This window comes from Typopeltis vanoorti, chromosome 6 (genome assembly GCF_054136105.1).
Source record: "Typopeltis vanoorti isolate ZY-2024b chromosome 6, IOZ_Tvanoo_1.0, whole genome shotgun sequence".
NCBI classification, from domain to species: Eukaryota; Metazoa; Arthropoda; class Arachnida; order Uropygi; family Thelyphonidae; genus Typopeltis; species Typopeltis vanoorti.
The window spans coordinates 101,831,333-101,848,457 of record NC_143554.1 but is presented as its reverse complement, the minus strand read 5'-3'; the positions used below and the strand labels follow the sequence as shown (position 1 = coordinate 101,848,457).

Here is a 17,125-nt window from a genome sequence, read left to right as displayed (position 1 = left end):
ATACGCTTCATATCCATCATATATTTCAATGTCATATCAATGGTATTACAATTTTAATATGCAATTCGCATCCATGATAACCTTGACGTCTATAGACGTCTTATCCGGTAGCATGTTTAAAACTTCCTTTAGATTTTTTAGTTTCTGAAATTAACAAAGTTATTGAAAAATTAATTATAGAATAGACTTGCACTTATTTGCAACAATATGACAACAAAAAAAGTATTTAAAAAAAAAATTCAGCGAGTGTAAGAATCAGAAGATCTTGGGACAAACCACTTTTATGCCATACCTTTGGAGAATTCAAAAAATTTAGTACGTAATGTTACAATGTGTAAGAAGGGTGACTGCACCTTTGCAATCTTGCTCATGTGTCAATATCTTGGTGGGGTTGTTTTCGAAATTCTGATGGATATCTTATGCCCGTAATCATTTAGGAAAGAGTATGGATGAGGTTAAAAAGTTCTCTATTTCACTTCTCTGTGTTGATGAAGATGCATGCGCTGTTCCTTTAGAGTTTTAATTATTCCTGCCTTCTGCAAAGTGTGTGTGTTGGAGAGGGGGTGGTAAGCAGACGCATGGAAAAATCTATCACTGCTGGTAGGTTTTCTGTATACTGAATAAAAAAGTCTTTCAGCAATAAATTACATGATAACCAGAGCAATTAACTTTAATGAGATGTAAGTACAGATATTTAGTACTGAAAATAACAGTACATCATCAGTGCATAGAAACAAGCAAATCAGTGTGTTAATAACATATTAACAACAAATATTAATAACAAATCAGTGTGTAGAAACAAGAAAATCAAAGAAACCAGTTTCTTTGATTTTCTTGTTTCTACACACTGAATAGTTTTTAATAATATTATTAAAAACTATTTTTGATGAATACATAAAATAAGAATCTCCAAACTTTTGGGAGAGAAAGACCATTCTTCCAATTCAGATTTGGCCAATATAAAAGGGCTTCGCAACTGTCTTTGAAAAGGCATTCATATTTAAACCTGCTTCTATGGAGAAGACGAGTTTCGTCCCACTGTATAATGTGTTTAGTGTCAATACTATGCTTTGCCAGACCAGAGTTTTGAGGTTTCATGTATTTGATATAATATTAATGTTCATTAATTCTTTTTTTCCACAGAATGGCCTGTCTGCCGAAAGTATGGTAGATTACATTCACAACGTATCTGGTAAATGACAGAGGTGACAGTTTGTCTTTTGTGGATGGCAACAGATGAGGAAATTTTATTGATAGGAAAATATGTGGGAATGAGATAATACTGTTGATGTTTCCCAAAAACCAATATAAAAAACTCATTTAATGAATTAATTGACTGTGTCAAATGCTGAATCATAGCTGAGGGAGAGTATATTGATTGAAATAAATTATTTGAATAATTATAATTGGCCTGTGTTTTATTTTCTATCAAAAGATCAGTTTCTTTTTTGGACAGAGGGTGTAAAAACTCATGCAATTCATATAATCTAGAAACTCATGCAATTCATATATCCAAAAGTTCATGTAATATTATCATAGTAAATATGAGTTATCTACTTCTATTTGAAATGATACATTCAAAATATGAACACACAATTATTTAATATTCATTTTTTCCAATAAATTTCATGTATTGTTAACGATATATAAGTAACAAATTACACATGCTGAAATGGAAATATTTGCCATTTATGTCATTTATGATTTCTTTGCTTTGTTCAGCAACACAAGGAGATGTGTGAGTCCACTGAAGTGCAATGCCAGAAATGCTCTAGTAAGATGGAGAAAAAAGATTATGCAGATCACTCGAGTAGATACTGTCCCATGGCCATAACTGCATGCTCAGGTTGTGAGATTCAACTGTTAAGATGTGAAATGACTGTAAGTGTTACAGTAATCATATTTTCTTGAATTGATTAGATAACTATATCATGAGTTACATAGTACCTATGAAATGGTACTTTCATTTACTGAATGTATTTTATTGTAATGAACTAATTTCTATTGGCAGTACTTTACCTTTTATACAAGTCATTACCAAAGTCAGCTATTTTTAATTGCTTCATTTGAGCAGTTTACAGCAAAATGTGAATTTGCACTTCTCTGTACAGTTGTTATTTAAATTTTTCTACCTTATTAGATGAAGCATTTCGATTTGAAATATTATGTTGAGAGGTGGTTACAAGGTTGACACTGGGGAGTTCTTTTGCTTGGTTGAACAGCGGGAAGGAGTGATGACAAGAGGCCATCCCTGGAAGTTACAAAAGGAAACTGTAAGCAAGAGGGTGAGGAGTGGTTTCTTTGCATGGAGGGTGGTTGAACCATGGAATGCATTGCCTGATGGAGTGGTGAGAGTGAGAATGGTCAATGAGTTCAAGGAGTGGTATGATAGACTTTGTTTCTTAGGGGGGGGGGGGACCTCCCATCGATGAGTCTTGATAGACTTTGTGTTTCTTAGGAAGGACCTCCCACGATGAGTCTTTTGACTCCATGGAGGCCTGAATAATAATAATAATAGTTTATGTCTGTTTTTTTTTGTTTGTTTGTTTTGTTTTTTTTGCTTAATCATGATTACCTTTAATGAAAGTTTCTATTTATTGATGTCATATTCAAACATTTTTTTCATTTTAAAGACAAATCCTAAAATATGTCTACATCTTAAAAAGGATGTAAACATATCAATAGATCAGATATCATAAAGTTTATTAATAAAAAGGTGTGCAATGGTGATCAGTATTTCATGCCGCATCAATTTATATTTGACTAGTCACTTGCAGTTAATCAAATTCATGAAATAAACATATTCCATCAAAGTCTTTGTGATGATCATCATGGCTTTGTTATAGGGAGGGTGTGTTTTTAGCCATTTCCTTACTTGTTACAACAAGATGACGAATGCATTGGGCAAAGTAGATGAATATACATTGTTATATTTTGACTTGTAGAGGCATTGATTGATTTGTTGGAAAGCTGATCCTCGTGCTCTGGTTAATCATGCTTTTATACAGTTTCCTGGAGTGATTCTTTGTTCTCTCCTCTCTTGTCACATATTGAAAGATTTCTTCTGCATCAATCCTATAAAACCCCCTTTAGTAATGTATGGATTTTATCATGTGCTCTCTTTCCTGCCTGTCAACTAAACTTCATTCTATCCTCAGAGGGTACATTTCATAGGCCTGTCACTGTCTTAGTCACCTGTATCTGAATCTCTCCACCACTTCTCATCCTCAAAGAACACAGGCAATCAGATCTATGCAGATGTGGCCATATCAGAGCTTTATAAAGAGGGATAATAATGATCTCCCTGTCTTTGAACTTTCTGCAACATTTAAGAAATCCTTTGAGCTATTTTCTCACTTTTTCAATATGTCCTCTGAACTCCAACTCCCAGTTAACCATCACTCACAAATCCCTAGACTCATAAGTTTCCTGCAGTTCACTTCTGTGTGTGCGTGTATGTGTGTGTGCTTTTTTAAGTTTTTTCCTCCAAGTATTCTCTACCAGGAGGTAATTTTATTTTCTACATACTCCATGGTGGACTCAGGAAGTTAAAGAGGCAGTGAAGAAAAAGAAGAAAGCATATCAAAAGTTCCTGGCAAATAAGTCAGCTTGTGCTCTTGAAAAATACAGAGAAAAAATGTAAGAAAGCAAAGCACTGTATAAAACTAGGTAGACAAAAGTCCTGAGAAAACTGGCAAGAACATAGAAAATAAAAATCAGGAAGGTGGCAAAATATTCTGGAGTCTATTGAAAAAGCTTAGAAATGGAGGAAAAGTGCTTTAAAAAGAATCAGAGATCATAAATGTGACATGAAAACTGACCATAACAATATTCTAGATGTCTGGAGTAATTACTTTGAAAAACTGCTAAATGAAACAAGCAATATCAAAATGGTGATCGAAAAACTCTGAACAGAAATGTATTACAAGTATTACAAGTACTATTACTTGTAATACATTACAAGTAATGTATTACAGGTATTACTGAGTATTACAAGTACTTACAATTACATGTATTTACATTATTTAATTCCCATTTACGAGGGTGGTCTGAAAAGTTCTCTGCCTAACAATGAAAAAACGAATTTATAATTTCAAAATTATTTTTATTTTTCAACCTAATCTCCCTTAAGACTAATATGTTTATTCCAGCGATGCTCCAGTGCCATTATCCCTTCCTTGTAGTGGTTCTCAGTAAGATCTGCAAAATAGTCCTCTACAGCTGCATTCACCTCTTGAATCAAAGAAAATGCTGACTAGTGAGGAAGAGTTTTAGTTTTGAAAAGAGATAGAAGTCAGAGGGAGCTAAATCTGGAGAACAGGGTGAATGTTCCAATAATTCATAGTGCAGATCCCTTAATTTTTCCATTGCCAAAACACCTTCATGGGCAAGCGCATTGTGCTGATGAAAGATGATTTTTTTCTTCTGCAAACATGGTCTTTTCTCACAAATTTTTTCATCTAGTCTGGTTAAAAGATCGGAATAATATTCCCCGGTTATTGTTTTACCCTTTTCAAGATAATTAATAAACAAAATCCCAAAATACCGATGCCATGACCTTTCCTGCTGATGGAATCTTCTTTGGTGCTGAACATCTGGCTTCTGTCCACTGTATTGACTGTTGTTTGGATTCTGGTGTGTAATGGTGAATCTAAGTCTCATCCATACTAATAAATCGATGCACAAAATCAATTTTATTCTTGTTAAAATGCTCCAAGCACTGTTCAGAGATTTTCATGCGAGTGCATTTTTGATCTGCTCTGAGCAAGGGTGGCACCTATCTTGTGCAAAGCTTTTTTATTTGCAATTGTTCATGCAAAATATATCTTACACATTCTTTTGAAATGCCTATAGTCTCAGCAATATCATGCACTTTGACTCTCTGGTCATCCAATATCATATCGTGCCTTGAACGTTCTTCATGTGGATCATCTTCAAGACTGGTATGGCCATGTTTAAACTCGGTAATACATTTCTTAATTATCAAAAACGAAGGAGAAGAGTGCCCATAAACTTTTATGAACTTCGAATGAATTTCTTTTGGCGTTAAACCTTCTTTCACAAAGAAATTTATAACTGTATGATACTCAATTTTATCCATTTCAAAGGATACAGACAACACTTTTGCTTCAGACAGCTGTATGAAACGAACTATTCGATAGAATGTTGTTTATTATTTTAACGGTATAACAGAACACAGAAAGTAAGTAAATAATTAATTTATTAACTTGATGCTGATATTTCGCTGGTGTTATAACCAGCATCTTCAGAGCACAAAAACACTGTTTGTCACAATACGCGAGACTAAAACAACATGGTGTACTTAAACAAAATTGTAGCAGCAACACAAAGACTAGAGTCCTGATTTTGGCGCCTTCTATCTGAAAAAAAAAAAAAAAAAAGCTATCATATATTACTAGAGTCCTAGAAAAGTGCTAGTTTTTTCTTAATATGACTGTCTCCCAGATCTTCGGCAAGTTAATACAACCATATTTGTTGAGATTTGGAGTGTGTTTTAGGGCTTCTGTCGCCTCTAAGAACAATCTCTCTATTTATACGGGTTTCTGTGTAGTACTTTTGTGTTTTTCCAGTTGATCCTGTGTGCAGGGGTATCCAGAGCATGGTCTGCTAGGCCCGACTTCCCATAATGATAATTCCGGACGTATCTTTTATGTTCACTGATGCGGATGTTCACAGTTCTTCCTGTTTGACCGTAGTAGGCTTGATTGCATGAGCAGGGTACTTGGTAGACTCCTGGCTGTGATAAAGGAGGAATGCTGTCCTTGGGTGAGCGGATGAGGGTGGCTAATTTGCTACATGGTCTGAATGTAGTGCGTAGTTTATGTTTATTGAGAATTCTTGAGATCTTTTCGGATGTGCCTTTAATGTAAGGGATGGTGACTGTTTTGTTGTAGTTCTTTGTGGTGGATGGTGGGAGGGGTTTCTTAGGAGTGTTTAGTATTTTGTTTATTTTATGTGGATTGTAGTCGTTGGCCAAGAAGGTGTGGCGTAAGTGAGTCAGTTCAGCAGTAAGAGCCTTGTCATTGGAACAGATTGCTCTCGCTCTATGGGTTAGTGTTTTTAATATGCCATATTGTTGAAAAGGATGATGGTGTGATTGTTTGTGTAAGTATCTGCCTGTATGTGTGGGTTTTCTAAAAACTGAATATTTTCAGTTTTTAGAAAACCCACACAGTCAAAGCCGAGAACTTTTAAGACCACCCTCGTATATTTATTTTTGTGTATGTGTGTGTGTATATTTTCCTCCTGATAGTAACCCTACCAAGAGGTAAGTTATTCTTACATGCTTCATTGCATACAATGCATATATTACATGCAGCCTCCAAGTACTGATTAACATTTACATTTCCAATTTTGTATCAATATTCATATTTACATTTCCAATTTTGTATCAATATTCATATTTACATTTCCAATTTTGTATTAATATTCATATTTATATTTTTACATCTATATGTACATATTCTGACGTTTACATCCATATATACATATATTTACACTATATAATTTATACAATATCAGTAATTTATGTTACTTTACAACAACTGGTAGTTTATCTTATTGGCAAATTTAATTAGTTCTGGGTGATACTTTTCGATAAGTCTCTGTTTTGACACTGTCCACTTGTCTCCAGAAGTAATGATGTGTTGCATCAGTGGCATCCGTATGGAGTCCAGTAGCTGGCAGTTGTAAAGTATATGGTCAACAGTCTGTTGAAGTTGTGAACTACAAATACATGATGGTGATTCCAAGATATGGAATCTGTGTAAGTAATGGCTTAGTTTTCCATGTCCCGTTAGTAGCGTTGTTAAACCTGAAGAAATGGCATGTTTTTTGATGTTTTCCATTCTTCTTCCCACAAGTCTAAGCGTCTTTCTTCTGCAAGTGTTTTTATAGCAGATTTCGGTACTTTTGGTAACTTGTTTCTACCCATTCGTTTCTAGACATTTCTTTAGCCAACTGATCTGCTCTCTCTCTTGTTTCCTGCAACCCCAATATGTGTGTTCACCCAGCGGAACTTGATTTCCCATCCCAATAATGAGATTCCAAACCAGCTTTCTTGTCTGTTCTATTAATGCTATATGGTTGTTTTGGTTTTTTATGCCGTCTATAGTGCTTCTACTGTCACTGTAAATTGTTGTTCTCTTTTGATGAGAGGTGCTGACTTCTAATTCCTCGAGATATATAAGTGAATGAACTATAGCAAGTTGTTCTGCTTGGTTGTTGGAACAGAGAGGATGCAGTCTACAGCAGCGTTCTTGTGTAATGGACTACCTGTTATGTGCAACGAAAGAATAGCCGACATTCCCTCGAGTTTTGCTTCCATCAGTGTATGGAATTTGTCACTTTCAGAGATTTCCTTCTCCTTGATATTTGTTTACTTTGCTGGGTGAGGCCACTTACTGTAGTGAGGTGGACTTTCGTAGCAATTTGGATCAATGGCATTAATTTTTATTGTTTTGATAATTGGAAATTGATCCTATTCACAAAATTAAATAATTTTGGGTAATACTTTTGGACAAGTCTCTGTTTTGACACACTGGCTACTTATGTGATAATGCATTATATTAGAGGCATCTGGGGGGAAGTCCAGTAACTGACAGTTGTAGAGTAGGTGATTGACGGTCTGTTGAATCTGTGGACAGCAGATGCAGAATGGTGATGCCAAAATATGAAATTTATGTTAGTAGTGTCTAAATTTTCCATGTCCCATTAATAGCATAGTTAAACTTGTAGAAATGGTGTTTACTTTCTATGGTTGATTAGCTGTTTTTCCATTCCTCTTCATACTATTTTGGCTTATTTCTTCTGCAGATGGAACTATTTCTAGGTGTTTGTTAATAGCCGCTTCCTTAACTAACTGATTCACTTGCTTATTTTTTACTACTCCAGTATTTGCTTTAACCTAGCAGAACTTGATTTCTTCCTTCTAAGGTGAGATTCTTTACTAGATTTATTGTTTGTTTTATTAATGCTGTCCATAGTGATTCTATTGCCACTATAAAATCTTTCGAGAAGAAGTATTCAGGTCTAATTCCTGAAAATATGACATTGAATAAACTATAGCAAGTTGTTCTGCTTGATTGTTTGAACAGAAGAGAGTGTAGTTTGAAACAGTGTTCTTGTATAATGGACTGTCAGTGATATACTATGAAAACACAATCAACATTTCCTTTTATTTTACTCCTATCAGTGTATGTTACTTTCAGCGGTTCATTTCTCCTTAATATATGTTTTCTTACGGGGAATTTGCTTATTGTAGTGAAGTGGAAGTTCATAATGGTTTGGATTGATGTTGGCATTCCCTTAGTATCTTGTGGAAGTAACTTCACAATAATAACACAGAATTCGTGCATTTTCAAGCAAATCGGGGTTAGACTAGCAATAAGGAAGCTGCCTGGAAAGATGTGGCTGGGTGAAATTGAATTTGCATTATTTTGTTGGATGCAGTGTGTGAGAGAGAGAGAGAGAGATGTATTCATTGCTCAAGTTGAAGGATTTATGGAAGGAGAAAGAGATGGAGAGCAAATAGCATCAGCCTGGCCAAAGATTATTGGGATCACTGAGACGTGATTGACAGAAGAGGATATAATAACAGGAATAGAAGTAACAGGGTACAGCATTTTTCAGCAGGATAGGAAGGGAAAGCATGGTGGTGGAGTACTGCTTATGATAAGTGACGACCTATGTTCTCTAAGAGTGGGGGCTTTGGAAGGCTGTGACACTAACACCATATGATTTTGAAAGCATATGATGTGAGGTGGAGGTCGGCAAGACAGGATATTTAGTGGGGTGTTGCTACAGACCAAGGAGCACAGAGGGTGGGGATCAGGAGATGTTGAGATAGTTGAGCGTGGCAAGTGCAAGAAGAATGATTGTTATGAGAAATTTTAACTACAGCAGTATAAATTGGGGAGAGGAAGATGCACGTAACAATAAGGGAATGGAATTTCTAGAATTCTTGAGGGAAAAATGTCTTAGGCAAACATGTAACAGAGGGAACAAGAGGTTCAAGAGTTTTGGATTTGGTTATAGCATCAGAAGAATTGATAATAACTGAGATGACATCATTAGACATGCAGGCATATCAAAGGAATGTATGGAGAAGTTTCGTGGAGGGAGGAATTGGAAGGGCGGGATATCATTAGTGCTTAGGAAATTGTGAAGGAATATTTGTTAGCAGCAATGGTAAGCTATATTCCACAAGTAAAGAAGAGGACACAATTTGGAGTAAAGTGGATGACAAACAGTATTAAACAGGGACTGCATGCGAAAAAGAGGCTGTGGAAGAGATATAAGGAGACAAGAGAAGAGAAGATGCATGAAGAGTATAAGACACAGGCCAGAAGAGTGACTAGTATGGTAAGGAAGACAAAACTGGAATATGAGAGGAGATTGGCCCTAAGATCCAAAGAAAATCCTAGGGAATTTTTTAGATATGTGGCCAGTAGGAGGAGAAATGACTATGGAAGAATGATATTGTGGGATAAAAATGGGAATAGGGTGACTGATGCAGAGGACATAGTGGAATTGTTCAATGAACACTTTATTGGAGTATTTCATCCTGGAGGAGTCAGTTTTAATGCTAGAGAGGATTTGGCAGGTTTAGAGGTACAGGAGGAGAGTGTGTTTCAAATACTGAGTACTCTGGATGTCAGTAAAGCTGTGAGACTGGATGGTATTTCACTACGTGTTTTGAGAGAATGTGCTAGGGAACTGACAGTGCCTTTGACCTGGCTTTTCAATGAAAGTCTGGCTGCAGGAAAGGTGTCCAGGGAATGGAAGGAAGGTAAGATAGTGCCATTGCATAAGTGTGGTAGCAGACTGCAAGTGTCTAATTATAGGCCAGTTTGTGTGTCATCAGTAGTTAGTAAGATCTTGGAGAAAGTAGTGAAGAACGTATACAGCATTCGGCAGATGAGGGTAATGTTATCTGTGGGAGTCAACATGGATTTGTGAAGGGGCACTCTTGTTTTAGCAATATGCTACCTTTTATAATAAAGTTACAAGAGCAGTAGATGAGGGAAAGGCATATTCTGCCATTTTCTTGGATTTAGTGAAGGCATTCGACTGGGTGCCACATGATAAACTGATATTTAAGTTGCAGCACTTGGTTTTGGATGTCAAGTTGGTCAACTGGATTCAGGATTGGCTGTTCGATAGGTATCAGAGAGTTGTGTATGATGGGGCAGTTTCAAGGAGGCAGAGGGTTACAAGTGGGGTTCCACAGGGCTCAGTACTGGGACCTATATGTTTAACCTTTATATCAGTGACATTATAAACAATATAAACATAAATGGGTGTAACACGTTCAAAGAATGAAAACAGAAAGATTACCAAAACAAACCTTAAAATACAAGCCATTAGGAAAAAGAAAACCAGGACGTCCTCTTAAACGATTCAACGATGACTTCTAATGCCAGAACAGGCCATGCTAGGCCTAAATCCAAGATATGCATGATGATGATGATGATGATGATGATGATCAATGGCATTGTCAGTGGATTGCAGGGGGATATTCATTCGTTTGCAGATGATATGAAGCTGGGAGGGATTATAAATAATAGTGTGGATGTGGTAGTCATGCAAGAGGGTTTGAATAAGCTAGATAGATGAGCAAATGAATGGAGGGTGTCGGTTTAATGCAGCGAAGTGTAAGGTCTTGAGGTTTGGGAAACATCGATGGGATGCTGCATACTCTGGGAGGAGTTATACTTGAGGAAGTAGGGAAGACAAGAGATCTGGGTTGATGATTGATAGAAACCTGAAATTTAGGGGACATATTGCAAAGGTGGTGAAGGTAACACAGACAACTGCTGCAATAATCAGAAGGACACTGACCTGCAGAGATAAAATGGTTATCATTCCATGTATAAGTCTCTGATCAGACCACGCTTGTACTATTGTTCTCAGATTTAATCTCCAGGATTTGAAGGGGATAAATTAACTGTAGAAAGGGTACAGAGGCAGATAACAAAGACAGTTTCAGGGCTGTACAATGTTAGTTATGAGGATTTGGCTGAGGGAATGTGGACCGCAGAGTTTGGTAGATAGAAGAAGGAGAGGTGATATGATTGAGTCTTTTAAACTGTTGAGTGGTGGTTACAGGGTTGACACTGGGGATTTTTTTTTGTTTGGTTGAACAGTGGGAAGGAGTGATGACAATGTGCCATCCCTGGAAGTTATGGAAGGAAATTGTGAGCAAGAGGGTGAAGAGTGGAAGATGTTACAATGCATTGCACACTATTGCCTGATATAGTGGTTAGAGCGAGAATGGTCAATGAGTTTAAGGAGTGCTATGATAGTCTTTGTGTTTCCTAGTAGGGACTTTTCATGATGAGTCTTTATAGACTTGTGTTTCCTAGGAAGGACCTACCACGATGAGTCTTTTGACTCCTTGGAGGTCTAAATAATAATAATAATAATGAAGTGTGTGATAAGTGTTTTAAGAGTGAGTGCTAGTTCAGTGGGGAAAATGAAGCATGTGTTAGTAGTGTAGACAGTATTAATGGTAGACTGTACACAGGTCTGGTTTTCTGAAGTGATGCAGATACAGTGGAGAGAATGCAATGATGCAATGGAGAGATGTTAGAGATGATATTTAAACTGCAGAATGTACATTATGAGGACAGATCAAGAATTTTTGTGGACTGCAGACACTAGAAAACAGGAGAAATGATGGGTGATATCATAGATCTACAAACTTCTGAAATGATCATAGAGGCTATCAATGGAAGTTGAGAATCATTGCATCTAGAATTTTTCTCTCATAGGCCAGTGCTTAATTGAAATGGATTACCTGTAGAAGTGATGAGTACAGGTAGTGTGAATGAATTCAAGAATAGTTATGACAGCTGGTGTGGTTGATACGAGCCTCCCGTGATGAGTCCCTGACTACGTGAAGGTCTCTGGTAATAATCATAATAATAAAAATAAAAATAAATAATAATAATTTACTTTCCTTCCCAGAAGCAGAAAAATCTTACTTGAAGTAATCTTACTCAACTTTTACCACAACTACTTTATGCAGCGCATTTTTAGTGTTTTGTCCTGATTAAGAGATTGGAAGCAAGGTGCGGTTCAACCACAGATGAGAGAACCCTTGACACCTCTGTGCATGGCAGAATAAGGCAGATCCATTTCAATAATAGGGTAATCAGTCCATCTCAGGGAATGAGTTTGTTTATTATTACATGTCAGAAAATTAGCTTTTTTTTTTATGAGCATCCTAGTTTTTAAAATGGTAACTATTTTATTATTATTATTACTATTAACATTAGAGGAGCAGACCTCTATAAACAACCCAGGCTCAGCTGGCTCCGACTGTCAGTACCCAGTTAGGTCCCCTACCTAGGGTTACAAGGAAAAATAAAGGATTCAATCCTCTGACAAAGCGAAGCAGCTTTGTCAGTTGATTGAATCCTGTTCAATCAACTGACTGAACCCTTCAACCTTGTGTCACTGACACAAGGTTGAAGTCTCATGATGACAGTAAAGCTTGTGATTAGAAAATTGCAGATGGCAATACAGTTTATTGTGTACGTCTGTAATACTGCAGAGCAGAAAGCAAATGGAGAAACTACTGCCCTATTCTCTCTCCAGACTAACCACCATGGCGAGCAAATCTACACAAATGGCCCCGAGTTACTGCCGTCCCTTAAATGGGACAGGGGTGCGAAGAATCCCTGGGCTCAACATGGTGCGCTCAGTAAAACTAGAAACCTGGAATGTCAGAACCTTGTATGAAGCAGGTAAGCTAAGAGATGCTATCCAAGAAAGGAAAAGACTTGAAATTGGAATTTTAGGAATGAGTGAAGTTAGGTGGCCAGGATCAGGCAAAACTCAAGTCAATGACATGACAATGTATCACTCTGGAAGTTGTGAAAACAACCATCAAAACGGAGTTGGAATAATAATAAACAAAGATATCAATAAGTCACTGTTGAGCTTCATCCCTTACTCAGATAGGATGATGTTATTAAAACTGAAAGGACAACCACTAGATGTTAATCTTATACGTCTATGCCTCTACTGCTGACAAGAGTGATACCAAGATTGAAGAATTTTATGATCAATTAAAAGAACTAATGAAAAACACAAAAAAGCATGATATTAACATAGTCATGGGTGATTTCAATGCTAAAGTTGGGAAAGGTAGAAGTGGAGATGTAGTTGGCGAACATGGACTGGGCACAAGAAATGAGAGAGGTGACCGTCTTTTTCAATTCTGCCAGGAAGAGGAGCTAATAATCACAAACACGTGGTTTAAGCTACCACCTCGAAGATTGTATACTTGGCGATCACCACAGGATAATAATGGGAATATAGTCAGAAACCAAATTGATTAATTTGGTTTCTGACTATATTCCCTATTCTGATATTCTGACTAATTAATCAACGATTTCGAAGTTCTATAAAGAGTACAAAAACCTATCCTAGTGCAGATATTGCTTCTGATCATAACCTACTGGTGGCAGAGTTACAACTTAGACTGAAAGCTATGCTTAAGAAACATCAACAAAAAAGGTTTGATTTGGGAAAATTAAAAAACACAGAGATAAGAAGCAAATTGAGTCAAGATCTGAATCAAGAGCTAGCACTTATCAAGAATGATGACATCATGAGGATTGATGAATCGTGGGACAAATTGAAATCTGTCTTCATAGAGAAATGTACCAATACCTTATGTCCTAATAGAGCAGTAAAAAAGAAAGATTGGATGACTGATGAAATTCTTTCTCTCATGGATCAACGCAGATCATATAAAAATCATAATCCAACAAAATATACAGAGGTTCAGAAAATTATTAAACACAAGATCAAAAAAGCAAAAGAAATCTGGATGAATGAAAAATGTAAAGAAATAGAAATTCTACAGGAAAAACATGACAGTTTTAATCTACACAAAAAAGATGAAAGAGACCTCAGGTATATATAAGAAAAAACAATTCTGTATCCTTCGAAACAAAAAGGGAGAAATTATATCCAAAAAGGATGACAGAATACCAGCAGAAATAGTAAAGTTATTAGAAGGTGACAACATTAACATATTAGTAAAGCTATTTAATAAGATCTACAATACAGGCATAATCCCTCAAGACTGGTTACAGTCGACCTTCATCATGCTACCTAAAAAAGTAAATGCGAAAACTTGTAATGACTATAGAATGATCAGCCTAATGAGTCACGTTCTCAAAATGTTTCTGAAAATAATTCAAAAAAGAATATACAGAAAATGTGAAGACACCATCAGTGATACCCAATTCGGCTTTAGAAACGGCTTGGGAACAAGAGAGGCCCTTTTCTGTTCTCAGATCTTATTTCAAAAATGTATTGACCAAAACAAGGTAATATTCATTTGCTTCATCGACTTCGAGAAAGCATTTGACAAAGTCCAACATGCTAAAATGATTGTACTATTAAAAAGAATTGGATTAGATGGTAAAGACATCAGGATCATTGAAAACTTATATTGGAACCAAAAGGCATCTGTTCAAGTTGATGACATTATTACAGACTCCATTAACATCAAACGAAGAGTAAGGCAAGGATGTGTGCTGTCACCTCTTCTTTTTAACATCTACTCAGAAGCCATATTTCAAAAAGTCTTGGAAGGAAGAAAGGAATGGATTAGTGTAAATGGTGAAATCATCAGTAACATCCGATATGCTGATGATACAGCTCTTCTGGCTGACAATATTCGGGATCTTCAAAATCTTTTCGAACTAATAAATGCAGAGAGTGAAAAAATGGGATTAAAAATAAATATCACCAAAACTAAATTCATGGTCATAAGTAAGAAACCAATTCTTAATTTAGCACTTTCTTTAAATAGGAAACAAATAGAAAGAGTGGCAAAGTTTAAATATCTCGGATGCTGGTTAAATGAAGATTGCAATCCAGAAATGGAAATAAAAGTTAGAATTGAAATGGCAAGAAAAAATTTTCTCTTGATGAAATCAACACTGTGTAACCGCAGTTTAAACTTAGAGCTTAGAGTACGCATGGTTAAATGTTATGTATGGTCTATACTGCTGTACGGTGCAGAAACTTAGACCTTGAAGACAATATCAATAAAAAGACTTGAAGCCTTTGAGATGTGGTTATACAGACGAATGTTAAAAATCCCATGGACAGCAAAAATGTCCAATCAGGAAGTACTGGAACAAATGAGGAAATCACGTGAACTTTTAGATACCATAAAAAGAAGGAAAACTGCATATCTCGGTCACCTACTTCGTAATGAAAAATATAAGATACTTCAATTGATTATAAAAGGGAAGATAAATAGAAGAAGAGGACAAAGAAGATGAAGAAAATCTTGGCTGGCAGATATCAGACAGTGGACTGGTATGAACTCTGAGAGACTGCTCAGAATAGCTGAGAATCGCTCAAAATTTGCCAAGGTGGTTGCCGACCTCCGATAGGAGATGGCACTCAAAGAAGAAGATTAACATTTGACCGCCATGGAGTCAGAGACTCATTGTGGGAGGTCACACTATTGCACACAGTGCTCATTCAACACATACTATTGCACACAGTGCTCATCCAACACATACTATTGCACACACACACACACACACACACACACACACACACACACACACACACACACACACACACACACACACACACACACACTATTTCACAAAGTGCTCATCCAGCTATGCCTTAAACTGATTCAATGTGTCTACACCCACAACACACCCAGGCAATGCATTCTAATCACCAACCACCCTCCATGCAAAGAACCTACTCCTCTGTTCACAGCCTCCTTATACAGTTTCCAGTGTGGCCCTATGTTCTACTCCCTTCTCCCATTCTATGAAAAATTTCTTCCATGTCGACCTGATAACAACCCCTGACTAGCTTGTATTCTCTCAATCTATCCTCATACTCCACATTCCAAAGACCACTGACTACCCTTTGTGAACTCTGGACCCTTTCCAACATATCCTCATCACCATGAAAACCCAGCGACCAAATCTGAGCACAATAGTCCATATGAAGCCTGATCAAGGCCTTATACAATGGAATCATAACCTCTCTATCTCTGCATGTCAGGGCCTTCCACATTATTGCCATTATCCGATGTGATATCTTCACAACTTGTGCAATATGGCCCCTGAATTTCAGGTCTTTGTCCACCATCACTCCTAGATCTCTCATCTTCTCTACTTCCATTAAAGTTTACCTACCAAGTGTATATTTTGCATCCCATCGTTGCTTACCAAATCTCATACCTTACACTTTGCAACACTGAACTGATAGTTCCACTTACCTGCCCAATCATGCAATCTATTCAAGTCCTCTTGTAAGGCATTTTGCTTGTATAACAGTTGGAAATTCAAGTAGAGTATTAACATAATTTTAAAAAGGAATAAAATAAAAAATACTTTAAGCAAAATTTATTTTTAAGAAAGGTTTTTATAAAAATAGTAATAATTGTACAGAAAAACAGAATTTTTCTCAAATACACTTTTAACCATTCTAAAATTATAGTTCAGAGAACTCACTCACTTGAATGTCATCAACTGATTAATTATTTGTTGTGACTCTTTAAGAAAACTATGCATAAAATTTTGAAAAAAAAATTATATTATTATTATTATTATTATCCTAAGAAACCATGGAGTCAAAGACTCATGTAGGAGGTCCCTTTGTCATACACACAGCTCATCATGCCTTGCCTTAAACACATTGAAATTCCATGTAGACAGCATACTTTCAGGCAAGACATTCCAGCCATTCACAACTCTCCATGCAAAAAACCTGCTTGCTACTTCCTTATTCACACTTTCCTTATACAGCTTCCAGGGATGACCCTCTTGTTCTTCCTCTGATCTCCCACCATTTTATGACCCTTTTCAACATCTTTTCATCTCTTTGAAAACCAGGTGACCAAATCTGTGCACAGTAGTCCATATGTAGCCTAATCAAGGTGTTATACAATGGAACAAGAATCTCCTTACTAGTGTCCTCTGCATCATTCCCAGAATTCATTTTGTTGTCCTCACAATTTTGGCAATGCATCCTCTAACTTTCGGATCCTTATCCACCATCACCCCAAGATCACTTATTTTCTCCACCTCCAATATTATAT

General features: G+C 36.5%; 1 protein-coding gene and 1 long non-coding RNA gene across 2 annotated transcripts in view; both read left to right on the top strand.

Moving 5' to 3' along the window:
• The window catches only part of LOC150105763 (uncharacterized), a 167,830-nt gene extending 166,630 nt beyond the window's left edge, over positions 1–1,200 (top strand). The window contains exon 8 of the mRNA XM_090394549.1: positions 1,144–1,200. Within this exon, the coding sequence (XP_090250675.1) occupies positions 1,144–1,200 (57 nt within the window). The remainder of the gene's footprint in view (positions 1–1,143) is intronic.
• Positions 1,201–1,793: 593 nt separating this feature from the next.
• LOC150105762 (uncharacterized) overlaps positions 1,794–17,125 on the top strand; it is a 101,348-nt gene continuing 86,016 nt past the window's right edge. Inside the window, exon 1 of the long non-coding RNA XR_016548431.1 lies at positions 1,794–1,881. This is a non-coding gene — a long non-coding RNA (uncharacterized LOC150105762). The remainder of the gene's footprint in view (positions 1,882–17,125) is intronic.